Here is a 27,124-nt window from a genome sequence, read left to right on the forward strand (position 1 = left end):
TCTTAGAACCTGCTTAAGCAAGGCTTGTTAGGCTCAGCATCCTTTATGAATCGAGCATAAGCACACCGTGGCAAATGATCTTAAGACTAAGCATAAATCTATGAACATTTTTTATAAATGAGGCCCCAGAATCTTCCTTTAGCGCTGCAGGAGCAGTCAGATTCAAACACAAAGAAAAGTTGCAAATGCTCTATACTGACTGCCACTCAGCCCACTGGGTCTCATCTTTCTGACATGGAGCACTGAGAGCAGCTCTGCCATTAGAGACGGAAGAAGAGAAGCATGTTGCGCTGACTGGAGTGTGGGCCTGTCAATCACCGCTAACAGCTGCATTTGGCATTTCAGTCAGGTACAAAAAGTGTGTTTGGTGCCAAAGTATCTCAAGTCAGACAGGCATTCAGACAGTGTGCATGAATAACAAAAAATTCATCAGAGTAAAGTGGGAATAACAGGGAAGAGGATGAGGGGGGTAAACATAGTTCAGGATGGAGCCACAGTCGTGTTGTTATGACTTCAGAAAAAGAACATACTTACGTCTTCAAGGTTCCCCTCCACCATCTGTTCTCCGGCTGCCGTGACTCCTGGCTTCTTCTCCCACACTCACATACGCACACACACACACTCACCACTCAACATGCCCTTCCAAATTCATTAGCATATAAATAACTCATACAAACACAAAAACACACACCAAGGCAATGGTGCCATTACACAGATGCCTTTTCCAGTAGTGTTAAGAGGTGAATGTAGAATATTAGTGGGTATAAGCAGACTGCGGTGGTGTCCATTAGTGTGTGTGTGTGTTAGGTGTTGTTCCAAACCTGATGAAAAGGCTTTTAGGCTAATTACATGAGAAGAGTGTGTTGCTACCTGGATGAATTTTAATCTCGTCTCTCCCTTCCTCATACAGCCGAACATTATGTGCAGACACACACTGCACAGGTTCAGTACACTGCCACTGCAGCTGGACACTTAAGTCATGGAAGCATTTTAACAGAATAACTTGTTCTTATGTGCTTATGTGTGTGTGCCGTCACGTCTTCCACAACACTAAAGTCCCTGATTGAGTGAGTAAAGAACATTATGTCTGAGCAGGACTTGGTTCATTGCTTATATGTTGCTTGCTGACCGTGCATTTCATTCACCACCTCTCGCTTCCTTTTCTGTTTCAATGAGGGTTAAGAGGACATTTCTTTCAGGAGAGGTACCTTTTTTTTTTTTTTTTTTTCTTAAAATCTGGTCTAACAGCGCCCTCTGTCCAGAGAAAGGTACAACTGCAACATTTTTGATCTGACATTTAAACAGTTTTTACTGTTGATCTCTAATTTCAAATATACAAAATCAAATCAGGTCAGTTTTATTGATTGAGCCTAAAACTGTGAACTCGCCTTAAAGGGCTTTACCATCTGTATAACAGAGAGCTTTGATCTGGATGAGCAAAAACTCGCAAAACATGTGCACAAACAAAACCTTTAGCAGGAAGGAACAACAAGAAGAGCCACAGCGGAGAGATGCCTCTTCAGAATAAATGCAAATAAAACAATACAGGCTCAGAGGTAGAGAGGTCGTCCACTGATCACAGGGTTGGCAGTCTGAATCCCACCTCCTCTTGTACACATGTTGAAGCATCTGTGGACGAGAGACTGAAACCCAAATTGCTTCTGATGGGCAGGCGGCTGTGTGCGTGAATGGTGTATAAATTTAGCCATTTGCTATCTCTAACTTAGAATATTAAGTGTAAAAATGTTTTGAGTGAAGATTGTGGAGCAGAGAAGTTGAACATCTTCCAGCTGCTGCCAAGAAAAGCCGGGACGTCAATCACAAAACCTCATTTCAACCACGAACATCTGCAGTAAAATACAGCCAAAACACTAAGAACTTTATTTTGAGTGGCACGTCTGTTGAATCAAGAAAATCCTTTTGATGATGCAATTTTGCATTTCTGTGTAGAGTTAAGTGGTCTGGCCTCATTTAGACACACTTAATATGGGGAAATGAGTTAGTAAATTAATTTCACATTCAGTTTAGTCATTTTGTGCTTCAGGTTTGAGGATTAAACTTTTTTTTTTTTTTAGTTTTCTGAGGAAATGTGCATTCAACAAATTCTTGCATTCCAGCTTCTCCTCATGCATCTAGTCAAAGCTCAAATGCATGGCCCCTTTTGTTGCTATCCTAATATTTGAGTTGTATTAAAAATATTTTTCTCCCTGTGCCCTCAGAGAGCGCTCTGCATTCGAGGTTTCAAGGCAAAGTAAAACCTGAAGAAGTTTATCTTGATAAAATCCAACTAAAATCAGTTGACTTAAGACTGAAAGTTGTGAAGTCAGACACGTAACAGATCTTTTGAAGACCCAGAGCTGCTCCAGTGGGACGCGGTGCTCAACCACAAGCACGTTCAAATCCTCAATCCTCTCGCCATGTCTGTCTCAATCATTTTTATGTCTCAAGGTGATATTGAGACGAGAAATGAAGGCTTGGTTTGGAATTACAGCAACAGTTTAAGGCTGCAGACAGAAGCACAAAAGGCCTTTTCGTAGTGTGTATATCACAAAGCGGTGCTTTAATGGACCTTTTTTCACTGACATTTTGACATGTCACGGTGGGGAAGCACAGGTGTAAATAAAATGATTAGTAATGAATTCAGTCTGCAGCAGCTGCATCATTGTCAGGATGCTGTTATTGTGCGTGCCGCCTCACTGTCTTCACTGACTGGGACGTTTGAATAGAGCAGAACCATCATTAATGTCATTAGTGATGTGTTTCTTCCTGCTATGACAAGTCAAACTGTCAACTGTGAGCACAATAAAACAGCTGTATTCTTGTAGGCTCACATCAGTCTGCACTCTTAAGTTTTGGCTGTTGGGGTTTAATTCAGAGTTATTGGCCGTTTTTCATTAAGCTCCACAGTCTAATGGAAGGAGCCATCAAGGTTATACAGGATGTAAACTGATATGAGGACATCATTTTCTATTTGTTTTATGAAAACATTCATTTTCTGAAGAGCAAAATGTTTTACGCCTGCAGTTTATCCGTCCCTCTAAGTGAAATCTGATAACAGAGACAGCTTTTACAGAAATGTGTCCTCCAATTTGATTCTGTCATCTTTAATTACAACAGGCGTGATAAGAAAGTGCCTAAAATCTATTAAACTACCATTAGTTTGGGGAATTTAAAACATTTTTAGACCATTCCATCAATTTACTGCATTAATCATACATTTGTTGATTTCACAGCCTTCAATTCGCTGTTTCATTTTTTTTTATTCAGTTGTGATGAATTAAGGAAAAACAGTGGAATATCCAAAATATTCAGTGCAATATTACACCAAAACCCATCTGTAGTTATTTTTAATGGCTGAATAATTGATATTCAGGGACTGTGTTCTCTGCTTTGATGACATCTGCTTCCCTGGCTTTAGCAACAACTGACATCTTTTTTGATGTAATCCTTTTCTTTACATCTCTGCAAAAGAATAAAGGATTTCATATGAACAGACAAAACTCAGACGACGCTTTGCACAAGAAAATTAGTTTTATGGTGCTGGTGACTAAGTAATGTTTAGGCGAGGCCATGCCAGTTCAGTCGTACCCAAATGGATTCTATCTGATGGACCTCACTCCTCCTCACAACTGCCCACCTCCATTTCTGCTGCTTCATCCAGCTGGCTGCTTCTACCGGGTCCACTTCCCTTGGCTCACAGTCCCCATAAACAGCAGACATTTGGTGGGCAGAAAGGAGTCTGCTGGAGTGCTCGGGGTCTGCGGACCCAACTGGCGCGTGTGTGAGGCAGATTATTCTTGTCATGAAACTGGCCCTGAAACAGCCTGGATCGTGTGGCTGATTAGTTTCTCTGGCAGGGAGGCTGTGAAGCAGAGGGTCTCCTGTTTCCTTTGCTGAGTGAGAAGCTCGAGTTCTCCGGGGATTTGGACTGGTTTGTAGAGGCATGGATGATTTGGCCTGTTTGGCTGTTTGACAGAGGAGATGAGAGTAAGTGTGGAGACATTGTGATGATGGAAAGAGACACTGGTTGAGGAATCAGCTCGGAGAAAAAGTTTTACTGAGACCACACGTACTTAAACACATTCACACCTGAAAACTGCCAAGTTCAACTCTGCAAACAGAATAAGCAGATATTTACAAAAATCAATGAAGTCGATGAGGTCAAACAGTAAATATACTGTCTTTTTACCGTTTTCAATTGAGTATATGTCAAAAAGGATTAGCAAGTTGTTCCAGTCTGTTTTTTCATGTTTCGGACAGCAGGGTTGTAAATTACACAGATTTTATAGAGTGGCTTGAAGCACATTACATTAGGTCTGCACCATATTCATTTGTATGAATTAACCTGGCGGGGGAACAGTTGCATACAGGTTTTGGTTGAACGCTTTGAGATTGTTGCATTTTTAATGTGCATTAATATTTGTGCTGCTGATTGAAGCTCTGCCTGTGAAGGAAAAGACGTGCTCAGTTTGGTGAGTTGGAGCATTTCAACATGAAATTGGATTTTCATTGTTGTTTAGCCCGTGCCAACACAATCGAAGTGAATGTTGAAATAGTGCTAGTTTGTGCAGTAATTAAGATAATAGTCTTTGTTTAAATCACTCGACTCTGCTGTCAGACCTCCTCTCCAAAGCGCTGAGGCTGAAAAAGCCCCCAGGTTCTCCACTCACCAAGTCAAAGGATCCAGGAGACACCAAGTGGCTTCAATGATGGAAACTAATCAAAAACACTTCACCGTCACTCATCCAATCGGGAAAGGATTAAATAAACTCAACGTCACTTTGCTGTCGAACCCTGTTCAGGCGCTCGCAGACAGCGGGGTGTCGGCCCTCTGCTGCGCCCTCTGGCGTCCCCCGGCGGTGATCTCCGGTAGAGCACCGGCGCCCTCCTCCTCAGCTCGGCCGTCCCACCGCCGCCCGGAGGAGCCGCTCTCACTCCGCTGCCCAAGTTCACAGACCCGCCGGCTGAGTGTGGAGAGTTTGGATAGGCTGTCCCGGCGCGTGAGTGTGTGTCTGTTTTACTATTGTTACGCTTTGGATGGACAGATTGACTTCTGGTAAACTTCAGATCATATTCTCCGGCCTGGACGGACTCATTTAAACTTTTTTTTTAATTAACTTTGTGAACATCTGCGGGCTTTGTTTCCTCTCTATCCAGACTGATTTATGTTCATGGCGCGGTCTAACCAAGATGGACACGGGCTGTCTGCCGGCTGGAGACTAGATAACGGCTTCGCTCATTACATCTAAATGTAGACTTTACTTAAGAATCCGCTGAAAACGTTTTCTTAATCAGCTGGATGTAACCGGACTGGGCCATTTCCACCCCAGAGGTCGCATCCTATAATGAACATTTTCCCTCTGAAGTTTCGCTGAACTTTTCCCACGACATGTCGGGAGTGGTCCGCACCCTGAGCCGCTGCCTCCTCCCGGCCGAGGCCAGCCGGGACCCGGGCAGCAGCAAGGAGAGGAGCCGGGAGAGGGACGCGGCGCAGGAGCGGGAGGCGCGGCGCAGGAGCCGGGAGATAGACGCGATGCTCGCCCGGGAGAGGAGAGCCGTCCGCCGGCTGGTGAAGATCCTGCTGCTCGGGGCCGGGGAGAGCGGAAAGTCGACATTCCTCAAACAGATGCGCATCATTAACGGGCAAGAGTTTGATAAAAAAGCGCTTCTGGATTTCCGGGACACCATCTATGAGAATATACTGAAGGTAAGAACAAGTTCAATGGGAAATAAAGCGCTTGAGGCCTAAAAAGGAAACTTTACAGCCCTGAGTCCAAAGTTTACAACAACCTGATTTATATTCTGTACTGTGAACTCCTGTTTTTATCCTTTTGTTTTTATTGCAAATTGACCTTTTGTTAGTTAAGAACGCATAAAACCTTTCAAATCATGTTAAATGATTAAAGCATGTGTGAGACACTGACATTTAGGAGACTTTATCGACCAGATCAGAAAGATTAGGCGATTAATCAATGAATCTTTGGGGATAGATTGACTAGAGCTGAAACAATTTGTCAGTTAATCAACTAGAAAGGTAATCAGTAACAAATGTCACGATCAATCATTTATTTAAGTTATTTTGCAAGAAAATATTGCCAATGATCACTGGTCGCAGCTTCCCTGATGTGAAGATTTGGTGCTTTTATGACGGGAATATATTGGAGTTCTGGACTGTTTCTTCACAAGGAAGCAGATGTCCAGTTAGGCTCTGGGAAGTCATGATGGCCATTCTTCACTATTTCTCACATTTTATGAACCAAACGAGTGTTAATTAATCAACATAATAATCAGCAGATTAAGCAGTGGTAGAAATAATCATTATTTGCAGCCCTAATATTGACGTTTTCATCCCACAGTTGAGGAACTGAAACAAACAGAGAGGTTTTGTTGACATAGTGCATATTTTTATCCTGAAGTGTGTGTGTGTGTGTGTGTGTGTGTGTGTTTGTGTGTGTGTGTGTGTGTGTGTGTGTGTGTGTGTGTGTGTGCGCGCGCGTCCCTTTGTTTGCTGTCATGGCTGGGCCTCCTTCACCAGCTAACAATACCAGTCTATTCCTGAGGGATGAGCACATCCGCCCTGAGTGCCACACAGCACAGACAAGGATGATAAGAGCCTGCACTTCTGCACAGACAAGGCAGCAGTTCACAATGCCCTCCCCTGAACAGCAGCATACAGCGGCGGAGCTGTCTCAGGCCACAGCATGAGAACAGGACACCCCCGCCCCCGTACACACATTTCACCACCTCCTATCCCGCTGAAGAACACAATGCGTGATGTGTACAAGGACACAGGAGAGGCAAAATTTCAAGAAATCACATGACTGGATGTGCAGGATTTGAGCCTGCCCACAGTCAGGGTAGCATGTGCATTTGAACCAACATGGAAAATGTTAGGGTCGCAATTTATCCAATAATCAATACGTTTACAAAATATCAGAAAATAGAGAAAGACGCAGGAAGTGATGTTGCCTGATTAATTGTTTTTTGTCCGACCAGCAGTCCAACTCCCACAAATATTCAATCTACATTCAAATAAAAACAGCACCAAACAGCAGTAAGATGATAACTTCCAGTCCTGATTGGTTATTTATTTCCTTGTCTATGTGTTTCTGTGAAATATCTGAAAAGACTGCAAAGAATCTATCATCATTTCTCAGAGTGCAAGTTAATATCTGGCTTGTTTGGTTGATTGTCTGAAAAATAACGAAAAACCCCAAAATGTTCAGTTTATTGTAAAAAAGAAATGAGAAAAAAAAACAGCTAATCTTCACTTTTAACAAGCTGAAACCAGCGACTCGATAAATGATGAAGACAAGTAGATTGTGGGAATAGTTGCTGATTCATTTTATTGTTAACTGACTAATCGCTCAACGCCTTAATACTTGAAACTGTTTTACCCTTTTGTTTCCCCATAAGCTGTTAAAAGCATCTTTTCTCAATTAATCGATTAATCTTTAGGTGATGTCATCAGATTACTAATCATTCATCCAACCGACAGCACTGAACCCGAAGATGTCCACAATCACAAAGACAAAGAAAAGCAGCAAATCAACAAGACATTTTGTGCTTTTTGCTTGAAAAATCACCAAAAAGACGATCAATTATCAAAACAGCCTTCAGCCTCATCCTTTACATTCGCACACCGACACTCCAGCTGCACCACCCCATCAAATCTGAACATTCCAGATGTTTTTTGCATCATTTTATGGACATATCCCCAAAATTCAGACATATTTTGGTTATTTTTGGATACGCTGGCTCTCCAGTAGAGACAATATTTGGCTGCACAGCAGAAATGTTGTTGATGTTGACATAGCTTCAGCACTAATGACTGAAAAGCGAAATTATTTTAAATATATCATGAAATAAAAACAGTGTATTGGCCTCGAGGAGAAGATATGGGAGTCAGTCGTAACGGCACATCCTACTCCGCACAGACATTCAATTATAATGGAAGTACAAATGGCTAAGAGACACTGAATTCACCATTTGTGCAGAATTAGTAGAAACATTAACCAAACCTTAAAATGTGTGCCATGATTCAGTGAGTAAAGCTGGGATCCGCTGGCGTATTAAGCGGGATATTACCTGAACAGAAGTGTCTGTGGTTTGGGGCGTTGGTGAAGGATCAGCCTCACCTGCCAGGCGTAGAGGATTCCCTCCATCCCCCCTTTCATGGGAACCTCGTGATAGAGAAAGAGAACAAAGCTTGAAGGAAGGAGGGATAAACGGAACACACAGGTGTGTAGTATAATCAGGCTTATAAGAATAAATGACAGAGGTGGAGTTCAGGTGTGGTCCCCCTGCTTGAATGTCCGTAATTACACCTCCAGCAGTGAGGGATAAATCTCTGCAATAATCCCTGCCAGAGTGGATTTATTCGTGTGCCTCCAATGAAAGTGAAACGAAATGTGAAACTGATCTAAAGGCCTCATGCATCAAATGTAGGTTAACCTCGCTCACCTGTGCTCATGACGCTTTTGAGTTCTCCTTATCTCCACTGCTCTGACCGTCCTCGTTTGTCAGCCATCACTGTTTAACCAAGTGCTCTCCCAAACGCACATCAATCAGCGGGGAAAACCCAAGTGCACAGTTTGAACAGCTTGTTTGTCTAATGCAGACTTTTCTCGGTCGCTTATCTTCCAGCTTCCTTTAATTATCCCTTTAAGTAGCTTTGAGGTTGGAAAAATCATCTTATCCCACAGAGTACGGCCCCGTCTTTATTAGCTCAGTCCAGCTCCTCGTTTAAGCTGCTGAAGCCTCAAAACTCAGCATTCTTGGCATCTTCAGGAAGATTTTAAAATAAAGCTCAACACCGCGTGCACTGGTTGAAGTTTATGGGCTGAAGACTCACTGCTTGTTTGTTACAGTGCAGAGAAAGGGCCACCGCTTACCTACCTGCATACTGCATTTTAGCAGTTTTTGATCTGAATTGTACTCTAACTGCACAGCAGGGATGTTTTCTGCCTCCCCATGAGTGTTAGAGGAGGACGGCAGTGACAACATCGATGCAGGAAGAGAGCTACTTTATAATTACAAAACAGTGATAGATGAAACAGCTTTCTTCAGTCCCAGCCGGCTGCCAGCTGCTGTTATAATAAAGCCATTGACCATGTCATGACTGTGACAAGTCTTCAGTTCAGACGTCAGATTTTCATGTTTTTCTAGCCCCATGCGGTCAAATACTACTGAGGGCCAGTGACACATAAGACAAACACCAAGAGCCGACCTGTCTCCCCTTTGAAGAGCGTTTCCCTCCCTTTCAAGTAGTGTTTCCCATAGCCTTGCCCTCTATGGTTGGCCTTAAAGAGCCAGTACAGAACAAAATCATTTGCAAACAGACTGTGTTTACTGACAACAGTTTTCCAGAGTGGTCCTGTAGTCCATGTAGTATTCTCCTTCATCCAATCATGTGTTCACAAAGCGATGAACCTCGTTCCTTCCTCGCTTGTGAACAACTGAGCCTTTCCACGATGTCCCTTTCATTCCCAATCATGACACTATCACCTGTTACCAATCAACCTGTTTACCTGTGGAATGTTCCAAGCAGGTGTTTTGGATCATTCCACATCTTTCCCAGTCTTTAGTTGCTCCTGACCCAACTTGTTTGAAAGGTGTCACTGCATTAATTTCAGAATAAGCAGATATTTACAAAAATCAACGAAATGTATGAGGTGAAACATTAAATATATTGTCTTTGTACTGATTTCAATTGAGTATATGTGAAAGAGGATTTTTATATCGCTAACTTTTTTAGAATCAGGGTTAAAGGATTAAGGTGAACTATATTTCACTTCATTACATGAAGGTCATCTGAGTGCTGCACCTGAATAAAGGTTAAGGCATCAATATAATGCTTCTGTGAAGCAGCTTATCCAGAAGGCAAGGTAGGGAAATGGACAGTTGATGCTTTTTTTCATCGATCGAGTAGCTCAGGTGTTATATTCAAAGCAAATACCTGCTAAACACGACACGGCCTTGTCATATTTCCCAGTTGATGAGGATCACAACAATAAAAAAGTGACCAGCTCACATCAGATTGAAGGACTCTGGGGTTGTCCTCCAAATCTGGGCAAAAAAAAAGGATTCATTTCTTGGCAGTAATTTTGAGGGGCCTTTGAAACAGGTCAGACCCGGTCAGCTTGGCTGAGGTTTGGTGTATTTAGCGTAGACATGTAGACACACTTGCTGACTTATTACAGACCAACAAGGAGGACAAACAGGCTGGCTGACCAGCAGGAAAACAGACGGGATACAGGAAGAGAGGCAGACAAGACCACAGAGGAGGATTATGCAACAAATACACAGATTAGCAAACTGAGAATGTACAGGTTGGCTCACAGATGCGCATGTAGAGGGTTACATAGACAATAATCATGAGTCGATGTGACTCAAAGCTCACTCACAGTGACTCTCTCTGAAACTTCACAGCTGGCACGCCGGTGTTCGATCTACATGTGTGTCAGATTATGGATACGAGTGTGTCTTTGTGTCAGACACTGGTTTGTTTTTGCCAGCCTTACTCATTCCTACGGCAAAACACAAACATTAATTCTGGCAAAAAAACGTTGTAAATGAGGGATCAGACTTAAAAACACTCCAAACCACTTAGTCACAAAGCAGCATCTCAGTCAGACTGCACACACACACACAAGGCCACACACCACAGACACACACACACACACACAGTCGCTGCATTAGTGAGAAATTCTACTAACTGTCAGGTCTTATTTTCATTTTATTGTAATTGCCTTGTGCATCTATTTTAAGAGGGGAATCTCTCTTTGTGTTCGCTCGCCTGATATTTCTTCCAGATTCTTTCCTTGCTCAGGGGTTTCTAGAGGATTTTCCTGGTCTTTGTAGAGACAAAGTTGAGCCGGGTTGGCAGCTGTTCATGTTGTGGGCCCGTAAGCCTGCTGAATGCGATATTAAGCTGTACAAATAAACCTGACCAGACTTGAGTGTTGCACAAACGTTAGCTGGTCGTGATGACTCACCGCACACATGTACTCATAACCCTTAACCTGCTGTGACCTTTGAAACACTTCAAAGTTCGCTGATATTGTTTACTGTGGAGCCCTCCGTTGTTCCGATCAATAAATCAAACAAACCATCAGCAGCGACATTAGAGTAAACTATTAAGACGGGTCACGACATGTTGAAATGGAGCAATGAAAGGGATTTTAAAAAGTTTAATGAAAACAGAGAAAAGAAGACAGATAGAAAACACTGAATGTGTGTGTGTGTGTGTGTGTGTGTGTGTGTGTGTGTGTGTGTGTGTGTGTTGGTTAGTTTGATCAGTCAGCAGGAGACCTCCCACATGGATCAGTCCACATGGTTCTCTTCAGAAAACCACCAGCAGCCACACATGTACATGTTTAAGTGTGGGTGTGTGTGTGTGTGTGACTATATATTGCTCACATTGTGGGGACTCGCCATACTTGTGGGGACAAAATGCAGGTCCCCATAATGTAAATGATTAAATTTGGATAAGGTTAGGTTAAGGTTCTGGTAATGACGCGTGTGTTTGAGTGTGTGTGGGTGTGTGAGGACCTGTATTACTCATGCAGTGGGGACATCTGTTTACACAGTCACATTGCGGAGACTCGCCTTCCTCATGGGGACAAAGCTCAAAGCCCCATTACGTCGGTCCTTAAATTTTAGCGCGAAGAATTGGGTTAAAGATCCAGTGATCAATGGCATCTAGTGGTGAGGTTGCAGATTGCAGCCACCCTCCTCACCCTCTTCTACGGTGGCCGCAAAGAATACAGACGTGCTTCCTGTCCTCTCTGGGCCACTGTAGAAACATGGCAGTGCAACACGGTGGGCTCCGTGGAAGTGGACCCGTTCCCTCTGTAGATATAAAGAGCTCATTCTAAGGTCACTAAAACACAACAGATCTTATTTTCAGGTGATTACAGAGAAATGAAAAGTCATGGCTGTAGTTATGGTTAGGGTAATTCTCCAGGAAATGACTGTAAGTCTATGTAATGTCCTTAAAGTGATGGAAATGCAGCGTTGATGTTTTCCCCAGGGTGACAGCACGTGCTGTCTGGGGTTTCTTTTACTCGGTGTGGTCAGGAAATATTTGTACACATAGTGCAGACATTAGAAAGAGCCTCTGTTACAGCACATCAGGCCTCTATACAACATGCACTGACTGTGTGATTCTGCAGGGCATGCGTGTGCTGGTGGACGCCCGGGACAAGCTGGGCATCAGCTGGCAGAGCTGCGAGAACGAGAAGCAGGGCATGCTGGTGATGTCGTGGGAGGGACGCGTGGGCGGCTCGGGGGTCGAGCCGAGCGAGTTTCAGCTGTACGTGATGGCACTGAGTGCGCTGTGGGCGGACACCGGCATACAGGAGGCCTACGCACGGCGCTCTGAGTTCCAGCTGGTGAGTAGATTAACACACAGTTTCCCCCTTTTATTTCCCCTTAAGTAGCTTCAAGACTGTTAAAATTGTCTTTCTTCATTTCATTAACATATATATATATGTATTCTGTATCTGTTTGGTCCGAGTCTTTATTGATGTTATATGATGAATATGGTGAATGTAGTGCAAATATTTTGATGCCTTGTGCATCAATTTTACACAGTTTCTCCAAATTCAGATTCACATGTTTGTTATCTTCGGAGATCGTAGCATCTGCAGTAGATTTTAGAATAAAGCTCTGAGGGTTTGAACAATGTTTGTACTGATGGCTGCTTGTTAAGGGTGATGTGGATGGATGGATGACTGTGCCCCGTAACAGTTTAAAGATATAGTTCCATCAAAAAGGATATTTCTTTTACAGTTCCATTGTGCCTGTTTTAACAAGAAACACTTTAACACTATCAAACCATCCTTAAAGCGTCTTAAACTACTAATGCAGCAGTCTCGTGGGTTAGGGATAGTCATGTATTTATGGTGAAATATTTCAAAATAAAGCTCTTATGCTAAATCCGCTCATGACTGTGTTAAAAACCAGCAGAGTAGAACAGATGTCAGAAAGTCAGCTACAGGTTAAAACTGAACTTTGACCAAGAGCAGCATCAATGTTTTTGCCGTCTGTTCCTGAAATAGTCCCGCATCACCTCAGTGATGTGAGCAATCGAGAGCAGCACATATCTGCATACTGTTTAACTGATTTTCCACAGCCAGGAGTCACGTAGCTAATAATAACTGACAAGCTCACAACTTCAGAGGAATTAACTGGATAATATCACAGATGGTTTTACCCTTCAGCTTAAGAAAGACGTGATGGAGAGCGAAGCCTGTGGAAATATTTTATTGTGTTTCTGAGCAACTTAAGTTTTTTGTTTTTTGTTTTTTTTTTGGAGACTTACCAAAGATGTAATTATTTTTCTCTTGACTGGAAATGGAGCTGCTGAAGTGGAGCCTTGTGGACTTTCATCTGCCACGCTACACTGCACTGTTTTCACTGCATAACTTCACATAGATAGATCAATAGATAGAAAATAAGGCTGTATTTTATTGAAAAATTGACAAAGTGTCTTTAAAGCAGGATTTGATAAAATGGTGCCCTTACTCATCCAAATATCAAAGCACGGTTCAGTAAATTGATTGAGTTTTGATGACTTGAAGGCCTCGAAATCAACATTAAAAAGGTATCATGAGGTGACTTGGGTAGCTGTGCGCTCTTGTTTTCTTATCAGTGAGTCGAGGGGATGGAGGAAGTGAACGGTAACAGGATGAATCCGGAGCTTTATTCATAGACCACTCCTTGAGCATGACTTGAGTTACAATTCATTACCTCCTCTGCAGAGGTGATTTTCAATTTATTTTTGCAGGACAATATTTAGGGGCATTCAATATTTGATAGGACAAATTTGATTATGTATGGATGAGAGCATCTCTCTGCGTACAGTAAATCTTAGCGATGAAGCTGCTCTAATCAATATTTTTATATGAGCAATGGATCAAATGACCCTCTGTGTGCTAGCTACCCATGCCAAACCGCAGACAGACAAAGTTAACAAACTAGCTGGTGAACATAGTGGACAGTTCGCAGCAAGAGTCAGATATTTGTCTCAGGAGTTGGTGGAAACCAAAAGAGAGCAAAAAGAAGAGTGAATATTGGACTTACATTCATCTACCGGCCACAAGCGCAACTTCAAATGAATAAAAATGATGCTGTGTCTGCTCAACGTGTACAACACATTTCCCATATCAACTTCATGAGGAGAGTATGTTTAGCTTACAGCTTTTTATAATTCCTCCAAGTGGCCACAAATCAGTGAATGCAAGGTTAAAAACATATTGAAATGCTTAATTATTCCATATAAAGATGTGAACAACCATGTATTGAGTCTTCTCTGGGTTCGATTCCAGCCAGGACCCTTTGCTGCATCCCCTCTCTCCCCCCATTTCCTGCCTCTCTACAGCTGTCACTTTCCAATAAATACAAAAACCCCAGAAAAAAAATGTCCATGTCTAGAAACAGTAACATCGGATACCTGGCAGCTCTTTTGCTGATGTTTTTTTTTCCAGATGCCTGAGTTCATCTCTGTCTCTGCTGCCTGAAGAGAACCAAACAAACTGAGACACGTTCAAAGCAGCCACTTATTGTAGTTTAAAGAACAGAGCAGCTGGAGAACCACTTGGTGTTACAAGTAACTCTTAAAGTGTCTACAAATATGCTGTGAAGGGCCAGACAGACTGTTAATGACACTTAATAGTTCAACAGAATGTCATGAATGATCACTAGCCGTATTGTCAACACAGTGAATGTCTCACAGCATCGGCATCGGCAGCTGGTCCTGTTGTCTGGTCAGTTTGCGTTGGCTGGAGCAGCATGTTTATTTGGACTTTATTGGACGTGATGCAGCAGCTCTACTTTCTGTTTGACCTTTTACCTTGTTAAACATTTATCAGTGATGAAACAATCTGCAGTCAGACAGAAGCCACTTCCGTCCCCTCTCACTTAACATACTGTAGGTGTGTGTGAGACAGTGCCCAGCTTAGAGTCACACTGCCTTGACTTATCTGGAGTCGTTGTATGATAAAGCTTGTATGGCACAGCTGTGCAGGCTTGTAGACTCCATTCTGGCTTAAAGGATAAATCCAGTGATATTCAGTATTATTCCTATTGTCAACAATGAAAAGACTGAAACCAACAATAAACTGAACAAGTACTGTCTGTGTATCCTGATATAGCTTTATCCTCATAGACCTCCATTATTGTCAGAAAACTATTAAAAACACGCACACTATTTTGAGTCAATCACACATACACATCCTGTTTCTGCAAATACTCACTAGCGTGTGTATTAATGTGTAGACAAAGTGACTTAGGCTGTTTAGTACATTGTTATGCAGTTTGCTAGCATTACAGCCAACCCAGTGGCTACTGTCTGTTGAATGTAGCATTGTTCAGCTGATTCTTTAATTTTGCAGGATGTCATTTTTCCCATTTGGCCACCAGGCTCCAAAAACCCACTGTACACCACCTGCTCAGCACCAACTCGGACCACAGTTAGCAGCTAGCTGCTGAACAGAGGAATCATGTAGCTGCTGTAGCACTAGGAGGTCAGGAGGTGGGGGAAACCAAAACAGAGCTAAAAGAGAGCAGTTATGCAGTTAGCTAGCATAACAGCTAACCCTCGGATGTATCATTAGAACTGGATACAACACTGGAGGCGGGGCTCCATTCATTGCTATGAACTTTGCTCAGTGGCGCATGAAGAGTGGCACACTTCCTGCTATGAAGAGATTACCTGGACACTGGCCCCAGAGCCATCCACCAGCCAAGCTGGCTGACTTTTGGACCAAATGGATCAATTTCAAATCAAGAATGAGTCATTTTGCAGGGTTTTGATCACTCAAAACAAACGCATCCGCCGTGTTTCACCCAGTTCTTTCACAATACAAGTCTAAGGGAAAAGGTCTTGCTGGGCCTGTGTGTGTCATGTGACGTCAAACTGGCTTCAAAGCCTAGCACACTTACTGGGGCTTCAGCTAACCCATTTGCTACTTGGCATTATTTGTTTGGATTTATGTAAAATTTTACTTAATTTGGAAAACATTACAAGGCTCATGCTGTTTGCCCTGATATACATTGTTTTTCCAGTGTCGTGTTTCCTGAATCTCCACACCAGAGGTGGTGACTACAAAGCTAGCATGAGTCAGAATTGCCACAATTATGAGACTGATGTTAAAAACTACAGGTTTTCCCTTGTGGCTCTGAGGCTGAAAATAGTTCCCAAAAATGCAGGATTTGCTCCTGTTTGGCTCCCATATGCTGAAAACTCCAGCACGCAGCTGTTGAAGGAAATCACTTTGCCTTTGCATAAAAATGAAAGTATATATTTGTAACCCTTTTTGAAGATTTACAGCTTCAGTGGGAACAAATGGCTTTGTTGGTTGAGTGTCACAGACAGGGGAACTGAAAAGTTTTGCGACATAGACGAACACAGCGGTTCTCAAACTGGGGGGCCTCTGCAGGGGGGTGAAGATGATTGAGGGAAAAATATGGAGTGAAGCTAAGTTGAATGAATATGATTGGTGTGGATCAAAATTCAGCTTGGATCTCTTTTTATGAGCTGCCTCTCTTCATTGTTGATGATTAATAAAAATTGTAGAGTGCGGGCATGAACTGTTTTTGGCTTCTGACGGAGGAAAAAGTTTGAGAAGCACTGGGCTAACACATTGTTGGTTTTGTTGACAGTAAGAAAAATAGAGAATAACGCCAGCTTCATCCTCTCAAAGTAAGAAAAACCAAAATGTCTACTGTGGAGTAAATGTGCTGAGTTAGACGCTCTCCGCCTCCCTCTTCTCTCCACTCTCCGAGAGGTTTTCCGGGGATACCGCAGTCAGCTTTTCCCAGGCACAGCTGGAGCTGGGCCACAGGCTGAAAGGGAGGGAGGAAGGAGAGAGAGAGTCCAGTGGGAGGAAGAAAGAAGAGGAGTGGAAAGTAAAGAAGAGCAGGGGATGAGAGAGAGAGAGAGAGAGAGAGAGAGAAAAAAACAGGGAAGAAGAAGAGAGATAGTAAGAGAAAAACAAACTGAAAGCAAGCACATGCAAGGATTTTGTTTACTAGCAGGGTTCTGTGTGTTCCCACCACACCCAGATAACACGCAGTTTGATATAGGATGCAAACACCAAAACCTCTTCTGCTTGACAAAAACAAGGCCGTATATCATGCTGTGACGGTAAACCGTTGCTGTTGTCTGCAGCAGCACAGACATCCTGAATAAAGGAGGTTTGCGTTAACCGTATAGGGAACTTTGAAGCCACACACAGATGTAAAGAGGCTATAAATGCTGACACACATGTACAGGCACACACAGACTTCAGCCTGGAAGTCTCTGCAGCTGCAACACTTTGTGGGTTCACGTATGAACAGTTTGTAACTTTATCTAGAGCCGTTTACAGAGTGGGAAAATCTTTTTCTGTGAATCCCCATGTCTGCGTGATGGCCCAAATACTGTAAGCATAACAGCCAAAAAGTAAGATCATATGTCCTGATAAACCTTCTCTCTTTCAGTTTGAGAATTAAAGGATAATTCTGGTTTATCATGACTCATTTTCAGTTTACACAACACAGCGCTCACTTAAATGATCTGGGAACATCAGCGCAAGAAACACAGGCTTTTCCCAGATTATCTCGACCTGTTTATTTGGAGGAGAAACAGAAAGTGAGCACGCCCAAAATGCTGCTCATGACCTCACAGAACACCGTGTGCATGCATAAGTACAGTAAGTTGAACCAGGAAGTCGGAGCACGAACTGATGGATGTTTACAAAAGACAGTTTGGGTCATAACTATGCCGTCTGTCTTCATTTTCTCTTCCAAATAAGTCTGACTAACCTGGAGGTTTGTTTGAAACTTGTCCTGTGTGTAGTGCTGATGTAGTGCTGAACAAGTGTTTGGATTTTAACATATTTTATGATGTTTTAATGCAGTATAGGATTCAAACATTGGCTGCGGAAACGTCGTATTTTGCTGCTTTTATATATTTGAGTGAGTGTTGGTTTGGCAAATACGTCACCTCGGGCATTTTTTGCATTTTCTGACATTTTATCGACTACGTGACTAATAAGTGACTGATATTCAAAGTATAATCGACAGATAAATTGATAATGAAAAGTTGTTAGTTACAGCCCGAGATGTTTATTCACTGTATTCACAAGGTGAGCTAATATTGCAGTTTGTAGTGAAAGGACTGCAGTTGTCAAACCAAGTGCCACACATATACCTGTGGCCACACACACACACACACATAGACAGGCACGCAGACACACACACACACACACACACACACACACACACACACACACACACACACACACGAATGTGAGCTTATTCAGGTCTTTGCTGTAATAAAGCCCCTAATCTGCCCATACACGCCATGAATGGAGACATTCCTCCAGCCTTACTCAACCGCACACACTCACACACAAATCCAGACACACACACACACACACACACACACACACACACACACACACACACGCAAGCACACACACAGCGCTGTATTTTATAGTTTTACAAGGTATAGATCTGAATTACAAGGGACTCAGCCTCATCCTTTGCATAATAAAATGAATTCATTTTGATTTACTTTGAAGCCTGCAGTGCATCATTGATCAGGCTGTCTCATTTCTGCTGATGGCAGTTTGCGTCTGTGCAAATGATCTTTTGTGTGTGTGTGTGTGTGTGTGTGTGTGTGTGTGTGTGTGTGTGAGTGAGAAAGAGAGTGAGTCTGTCTGTGTTTGCGTATCCCTTCATCTGTGGGAATTCCCCTCTCCCTGCTTTTCCCTCCAACCAGCCCCTCCTGCTCATGTCCAGCTGAACCAATCAGAGTCCCTGGCTTTGTGTTTCCTATTGCTGTGACACTGTAGGTCAGCAGCGGGGTCACGGGGTCACATCTTAACCGCACAGGGGTCACGTTTCCTGGTTATTACGGGGCTTGTAGGGGCAGACGGAGATTTATTTAACAGCGGCGTGAAGAGTTTTCATTAATTATGTTCAATCAGCGTGACAAAAAGTTGTCTTCAGATTGGGTTTAAAGAGGAATAATGAGATATTGCAGTTAGGCCCAGATGTGTGTGTGTGAGTGTGTGTGTGTGTGTGTGTGTGTGATGGCAGTGCTAAAATGACTTTGTATCTGGGTTCTGTCTGACTTGCTAATCCCTCCCTCCCCCATGTCTCCCCACTGTTTTCACATACACAGCTGTTTCCTGTTCAATGTGTGTGTGTTTAAGAGAGAGAGAGGGAGGAAGAGAGAGATTCACTTTTAAACTCCTGTCAGGAATCATAAGCGCAAAGAAGAATGGTGAAGCTAAGTGTCAACAGCTAACAGCTTGAAACTTGCGCTTTTTATGGTCTGTGTACAGCGTGTGTTGTCGTACAGTCTGAAATTTTAAGTAAGTTCTAGCTCATTTACTGTAAATCCCATATACTTACTGTAACACCACAGCACACCATTTTACATATCATGCTGCTGTCCCAGACACCCACTGCTTTCCATTCATTTCTGAACAGTATGAAAATCAATAAGCAGCCTCTTCAAACTTCCTTAAGCGGTGTAATCCATTACAGCAAGGATCAGCCCGCGCTCAGATCACATTACCACTCAGCAACAGCGCAGCATTGACAAAAATGAATGCAGACTTGATGTTCACTGTGATGGATTACACAACTCAAGTTTCAAGAGGCAGCTAATTGATTTTCATATGGTATGGAAATGAAAAGAACTCACCTGCTGCCTTAGATGGCAGGAAAAATAGATCTAAGCTGTACAGGGCATTTTCAGAAATAATCAGCAAAAACTAAAGTGTGTGTTCCACCAAACTTGGTGTGACACCCAGTCTAATTGCTGGGCTGATCGGTTCTGATTTGGGCGTCAGAAGGCATCAGTACAAACTAGACCATATCTGTTCCTGCGTGAGGCTGTGGGATGCTTGAGGGTCAGCTGGGCAGGAAGGCCTGGTGTTGTTTTGTTTGGTTTGTCAGTGGAGGAGTGGATCGATGCCGGATGAGCAGGTTTTTCTCTTTGGCTCTCCACTGGGCTTGGTACTCGTCCTGAAAAAGGTGGAGGAGTCACTTCTCTTGCATGGCAGTTGTTGCTTTGTGTCATCACCTGCACTGATGAAGGTTGCTCTCCAGAGAGGCTGATGCCAGGAGAAATGAGGTCCTGGTCCTGGTCCTGGTCCTGCGTTCCCTCTGCCTCCCTTTGGTCTGGGGCTTCCTTCAGGGTCGGGAACGATGCCATGAGGTCAGCTGTGACGTTGCCGATGATGCATCAGCTGGTCTGAGAGGCCAAGGTGGACCTTGAATCTATCTTACATTCACCCTCCAAGGACCCTCAACAAGCTACGCCTGCAGCAGGCTTTGATTCTGGATGTAGTCTGTGACTTTCAGGGCGAGGCTGGAGGAATCCAGTGTTCCTGAGAGCCTGCTGACATACGTTTCAGGTTCTGTAACAGGTGGAATGTCTTGTCTTTATAGGTTTCCCCAATCTTAAAGCTGCATGTGCAGTTTTTTTTTGGCTACTTATCAGGTGTAGCAGAACAAGCCACAAGCAAAACATGGATTGATTATCACCTTGTGAAGTTGTCATGGCAAATGTGTTAGCAAACAGTTACACATCCATCGGGCAACATTAGCATTCATTTGGACTTGTTTTTCTGCTCTCTCAGCGAATTCATGTCAAATATTCATTCTCCTTTGACCTTTGTTTTGGTCTCCACCAGCTCCTGAGGGAAATATCTGGTTCTTTAGTTACCAGATGCTCCGCTAAACTCACTAGCTAATTGCTAACTTTGCCTGCCTGCTATTTAGTGCCGGGTAGGGAGGGTGCAGTGGGTTCGTCATAGCTTTTTCCTAATCATTGATTAATGCAGCTTTAGAGTCATGCTGGTTTCAATAAAAAAAAAATGGATCACGCCAACAGAAACGATCCAGTTATGGTCCGAGTATATTACTTGACAGTCTTCAGTTCAGAGTACTGTGCTGTTGGTCAAACCTGACTGTAAACGTAGCTTCTCAAGTAGCAAAGTATGTTACAAACAATAAAATGGGACTGATATGATTATTGTTGGTCACATGGTTTCTGTCCTTTGTTTGCTGAATGGGGAGAAGCCATTGATCAATATGTTATTAAATCAACAACTGCAGCTTCCATGAAATGTGAATCTAATAAGGAAGAAATACGAGAAATTGAATTGTTGATGAAGTGCTTTGATTTGATTATTTGTGTCCTTTAAGTTTGGTTAATGCCTGATAAGATGACTCAGTTGCATTTTGCGTTTGTAATGGATTTTTCTTCCCTTCCTGTCTGCAGAGTGAGTCAGTCAAATACTTCCTGGATAACTTGGATCGCATTGGTCAACTGGTGAGTCACAGTGAAAAGTTAAATCTCGAGGGCATTTTGTATTTCTTCACCTCTTTCAGCTTGTGAGAAAATGTTTATCTCCCCTTTTTCAGAACTACATCCCAAGCAAGCAGGACATTTTGTTTGCGAGGAAGGCCACTAAAGGCATCGTCGAGCATGACTTTGTCATCAAGAAGATTCCTTTCAAGATGGTGGATGTCGGAGGGCAGAGGTCCCAGAGGCAGAAGTGGTTTCAGTGTTTTGATGGGATCACATCGATACTCTTCATGGTTTCCTCGTCAGAGTACGATCAGGTACAAGTCAAACACAGTTTCTGATGATCACTGATGTTGAGAGGTTAGTCAGACAGTCTGATCATTATTCTCTTGACTTTGCGAAATGGACAAAAATATCAGAGAGATGTGGAAACATGATTGTTCCCTCAGTCATGGCTGCAGTTCAAATCAACAGTCATATGATGACGACTGAATCCTTAATTAATGCACAGATAAAACGTGAAAAAACAAAGAATAATTGTGTGTGTGTGATTCCAGGTCTTGATGGAGGATCGACGGACAAACCGTTTGGTGGAGAGTATGAATATCTTCGAGACGATCGTCAACAACAAGCTCTTCCTCAACGTGTCCATCATCCTCTTCCTCAACAAAACAGACCTGCTGGTGGAAAAGATTCGCACGGTGGACATCCGCAAGAACTTTCCTGAGTTCAGAGGAGACCCACGCAGGCTAGAGGACGTGCAGGTACACACACACACACACAAAAAACAAAGGTTTTTAATGTTTTCAGCATTATCAGGCGCTCATCTTCGGTCTTTCAACTAATTTCTGTTGCGACCTGTCATGTGTTGCTCCTTATGAAGTGAACAGAGGATTGACAGGCTCAACAGCTTGGTCCCCATAGGCCATGTCCCCCTTCAGAAGCAAAAAAGGTTCACGCCCCTCTTTACTGATGATCGGGGCAGCAAAAGGCTGATTTTAAGTTGCAGAGGCTCTATGCATAACCGCCCCGGTTTAATTTTAAACCTTTCTAATCATTAATGTTTTCTATACCAGACTGAACTTTGTTATTGAGCCTGTGTCTCCATATTCTGTCCCGTTATTTGCCCTTCGTGGCTTTCTGAGCGCAGACCTGTGTTAAATTAGGTCATTGCCTTGATCTTCTTGTATCGAAGGCACTTGCTGTTAACACAGTTCATTCTCTGAGGAATAATAAATGTAATAAAATGTGAAGCTCTATAGGTGTGGATCGCTTTGATGGTGTGTCACCTTTGAAGGAGCCAGAGCCTGTCACTGTTAATATGAGTGTACACCCGGAAGGTCATTGCATTCTTACTGAATTCAAATGCAGTCCTGACTTAAAAAACGTGTATATTTGTATTTTTGGGAGTGTGTTTGTGAAAGGTTGACAGTGCAGTACGGGGTGAAAAGACTGTGAAGTTCGGCTTTTCCTTTAAGTGCAAATGTGTTCAGCTCTGGAAACTTACCTGCATATTATTATCTATTTGGGTGCAGATATTCTGAGTGTGAGGATGTAACACTACTTTTAATAATCTTTCCTTTGATCCTGCCGACCCACACTGATTCTTTCTCTGCCTGAAGTCTTTGTCATGCACATGCATACATGTAAAAAGGAGATTAGGAGCCTGGTTAGCCGCATGCATGGCCAAGAGATCAACTTTCTCCAGGTTTTCTCTAATCCCCTCCCTGATTACTGAAACAGGTCGTCTCATATACATAATGTTTAACAAATCAGATATTTAGTGTCTCTGCTCTGCTCCTTCCAGGCGTTCCTGGTGCAGTCGTTCAGCCGTAAGAGGAGAAACCGGGGGAAGCCGCTCTTCCACCACTTCACCACTGCGATAGACACCGAAAATATTCGTTTTGTCTTTCACGCCGTCAAGGACACCATCCTGCAGGAAAACCTCAAAGATATCATGCTGCAGTGACCTTCATGCTGCAGACGACAGCTTCCCTGACTGTAAACTGTGAAACCAGCCATGAATCCAGGCCTGGAGGACACTCCGGCCCACGAGTGCATATTAACACTGACCTGTGGAGCAGCCAGTTGACCCACAGTGTGGATTTAACTGAACTCTGAACCTGTGGAGCCATGAAGTGACTCTGGACCCTTTGGCCTATGTCGGCCCCTGTGGAAACCCCTTGGGAGGGTCACAGAGGACAAGGTCCTGCATTTAACCTGTATAAATGTGTGTATGCTGGAAAGACAGCCACTTCTTGTAGCTCTCAAGTGTTTTAGAAATTAGAGAAAAGCACCGACTACATGACCTGAGCACTGAAAGTGTTTTTTTTTGTTGTTGTTTTTTTTTTCTCAGATGTATATATGACTAATGACAACCCTGTCACTAAACCACGTCAGACTGCTGCCAGTTGAAATGTAGCCGGAACAAGCTGTTTGAGCAAGAAGCAGGAGGGAAAGAGAGAATAAAACAAGGAAGACAGAAAGTTTAGAGCAAGCAGAAGAATGCCTTGTCCTAATGTACACGTGACGGAGGGAGAGGGGTGGGGGCTGGGCTCATACTGGTCATATGCTGTGTTATGTGATAAGGTTGCACAAGTGTTCCTGTCAATGAACTCTGGCAGAGGAAAGAGATGAAGCTCTCTCGTGCTCCCTCCTCTCTCCTGCGCTGTCTCTCGATCTTTACCTCTTCTCTGCTGCTTGTGTTTATTCTCTCGCTCCGGCCGTCGTACGAGAGATGAACAGCTGCAGATAACAAGTCTTATCCCTCTTAATCTGTCCTCTCCGGCACAATACGCAGATTGTTCGCCTCCTCTCTCTCTCCGGCAGTAACAGTAGGCGGTCAAATTAAAGACTCTCAGCTCCTGGTCCTACATGAATTATGGTTCATCTCTATCCCAGTGCCTTCTTCTGTTTCCCACCAACATCCCAGCAGATGGACCACAACAGCATAGACTTAACTTGAGGCATATTCTAAGTATCCCCTTTACAAGAAGGCTTTGGTGTATGGTTACACTACTCATTCCCATTTTTTTGTCCTGTAAACGTGAAGGGAAAAGCCGAGAATGACAGGCTTGAACTGTAAATGACCTTATTCCCATGATGCCGGTGGCCATTTTGGACTTCTGTAGCAGTCAGGGTGGGAAGTCTACAAGGAAGGTTGGCACAAAACATCAAAACCATAGCAAGTGACCAAAACAAGAATTAACAATACCACAGGGAGGTTTGCTACCGTATGCAGATGAAACACAATGAGGTTCTTTCTCTTCACAGAGGCTGTATTTTCTGTATCTGGTCTCCTTTTGAGTTCATAATCACACTAATACCAAGAAAGAAGCTCTAGTGCTGCAACAATGTTGATTTATTGATTATTCAACTGACAGAAAATTAATTAGCAATTAGCAACTGACTTTATTGTCATTTATCAAACAAGTGTGCAGGTTTCTGATTCTCATATGGGACAGTTGCTGTTAATCGTCTGAGTTATATCATTGAGAATTGAATAGTTTTGAATTTTGGATGTTTTGTCGGGCAAAGTAAGTAATTTGAGCGTGTCACCTTTGGTTGTAGTTGTTGTTGTTTAGTGTTTTGTGACATTTTAAAGCTGCACAAGTGAATATTTGTATGTTAACAACAGAAAACATGTTTAATGTGAAAGGTTCAGCGTGATGAACCTGCAGGGAACTGTCATCACGTGACCCTGCAGAACTCTTTCCAGCTCGTTGTTGTAGTTTCAGAACTCAGTTCATGCAAGCAGCAGGCAGCTGTTTTGAGCAAAAGCAAAAACATAAACCCGCTGTAGCTACAAAAAGCAGAAAGTGGTGAACAAAGCGGAGTGTCTAGCCGCTAAAGAGCCAAATATTTACCTCAGGAGTTGAGTGAGACCAAACCAGAGCTAAAAGGGGAGTGAACATCGGTGTTACATTCATGAGGTGACCACAAACATGAGCAACTGTTGTCTAATGCCCTCATGATCATGATATCAACTTTACAAGGTTATAACACACTCCACTGTCCACTTTATTAGGTACATATGCTCATCGCAAACACCTATTCAGCCAATCATGTGGCAGCAGCTCAGTGCATAAAAGCATGCAGACAGAACATGTCATGTCTGGGATGATTGTTGGTGCCAGACATCTGAGTATCTCAGAAAGAGTTTACAAAGAAGTGTGTGACACCACCCAGTATTAGAAAGGTGTACCTAATAAAGTGGCCACTGAGCGTGTGTCCATGTTGTGTTTGCAGCTTGTTCTGATGACTTAAAAACCAGATGATTAATCAATGAATCAAACAGAAACCAACAGATTAACAGCTAGTTGCAGCCTTGTTTCACCCGTACGTAAAGAAACGGTGCTGTAACAATGGTTTCTTGCAGTTTAATACATCTTTGTGCACTGATTTATGGAGGTGGTTAAACTGCATCTGAGATGTCCTGTCATGTGATTTTAAGGGACGCCAGCCAGCCAATCAGAAGCATGTACTCTCAAAATTTGTTAAAATTTGAACCATATCCTTGTCTCCATTTTCGTTCTAATATCTCTTCAAAAGGAGAATCTGTGAGAGGAAAATTGATTTGATTCCTAACATTTGCATGACGTGCATCTTGGTACGCAGCAGTAGGACACAGCTGGGCTGCTCCTCCCTCCCTGACTGTTCAGTCCAAATGGCCTCGATGGGAATGAGGCGAATTGTGAGCACTTCCACACGACTTATTAAGATACTGTACTAAACACTTTGTGCATGTTCATACGTCTTGTACATACGTAGAATACTCTAAGTATCTGACTGACACTGTGTGTAATGTGGTAACCTTACAATACAAAACACCACTCTGCCTAACAGCGTCACTGTAACTGTAACGTTGCTGTAACATTTGTCGTTGACTAACCTACCTTCTCCACTCACACAAGTGTTTTTTTTTTGTTTTTTTTTTGTAAGTTTCGTCATTGCACTGGATGTGTCTGAGAGAAAACAACCAGAAAAGAAAAGGTCTGTGGGGGGAAAAAAGGCAACGAAACAAATAAACGGACGGCAGACTTTTAAAGGCGAGCAGGATGGAGGCAGAGGATGAAAAAGAGGGAGGTCTTCTGCTTTTGTTTTTTGTTTCCCAGTGCCTTGGCTCTGTGCTCTGTGGTGAAATACACTGCCGTTTGCTGACATGCTGTTTCTTTATTTTCTCAGCGTGTGCGTCTGTGTGCGTGTTTGTGTATGTGGCAAAGCAAGAGGTCAAGAACCCCGGTGCTGGAAAGTGAAAAGTGGTAGAAAGATTAGCAGGCAGGGGGAAGTGGAGTGAGATGGCAGGGGATTTTAAAAATGAAGGAGAGATGTGGGGGAAAAAATAAATTCAAACATGTTTTTCTCATGTCCAGGGGCAGTTTTATGAACACTAAAAGCCATCTTGCGAAGCCAGAAAGCAGAAAGTCGAGGCTCCTGATATCATGATGTACAGCCTGGAGGGTAACCATGGGCTGTTATTGCACATAATGTAATATGAGGCTCATCAGCTAGAGCTATCAGACCGCTGGGCACAGGAGTAAAGCTGAAGTCAGGCGATATCTCCGTTACCCAGCAGAGTCTGACCTTTGCTTTGGCTTTTAATCAGAGGAGCTCTGATACATAACAGACTGCGAGTCTCAAGAGAGAGGGAGGGAGCCCAGAAACAACTAGACCAGAGTTTCAGCGTTGTTTTAGAAATCGCTGGTTAACACAGATTTATTTACACAGGAAGCGAGCAGAATGTAATTTAAGGTCTGAGCACACACACACACACACACACACACACACACACACACACACACACACTGC

The 27,124-nt window shown here is 43.1% G+C and overlaps 1 protein-coding gene across 1 annotated transcript; it reads left to right on the forward strand.

Moving 5' to 3' along the window:
• Positions 1-4,971: 4,971 nt before the first annotated feature.
• On the forward strand, positions 4,972-26,626 carry gna12a (guanine nucleotide binding protein (G protein) alpha 12a). The gene is made up of 6 exons (XM_076728537.1): positions 4,972-5,707; positions 12,177-12,395; positions 21,290-21,340; positions 21,433-21,633; positions 21,874-22,080; positions 23,124-26,626. The coding sequence occupies exons 1-6, from the start codon at positions 5,390-5,392 to the stop codon at positions 23,283-23,285; spliced, it is 1,158 nt and encodes a 385-aa protein (XP_076584652.1). The 5' UTR covers positions 4,972-5,389; the 3' UTR covers positions 23,286-26,626.
• The last annotated feature ends 498 nt before the right edge of the window (positions 26,627-27,124 follow it).

The sequence above is a fragment of the Chaetodon auriga genome, chromosome 4, assembly GCF_051107435.1.
Source record: "Chaetodon auriga isolate fChaAug3 chromosome 4, fChaAug3.hap1, whole genome shotgun sequence".
NCBI lineage: Eukaryota > Metazoa > Chordata > Actinopteri > Chaetodontiformes > Chaetodontidae > Chaetodon > Chaetodon auriga.

Coding starts and splice junctions, on each gene's coding strand:
- gna12a (XM_076728537.1), top strand. CDS start 5,390: ATGTCGGGAGTGGTCCGCACCCTGAGCCGCTGCCTCCTCCCGGCCGAG. Junction 5,708..12,176: donor TCTATGAGAATATACTGAAG/GTAAGAACAAGT, acceptor GTGATTCTGCAG/GGCATGCGTGTGCTGGTGGA. Junction 12,396..21,289: donor GGCGCTCTGAGTTCCAGCTG/GTGAGTAGATTA, acceptor TCCTGTCTGCAG/AGTGAGTCAGTCAAATACTT.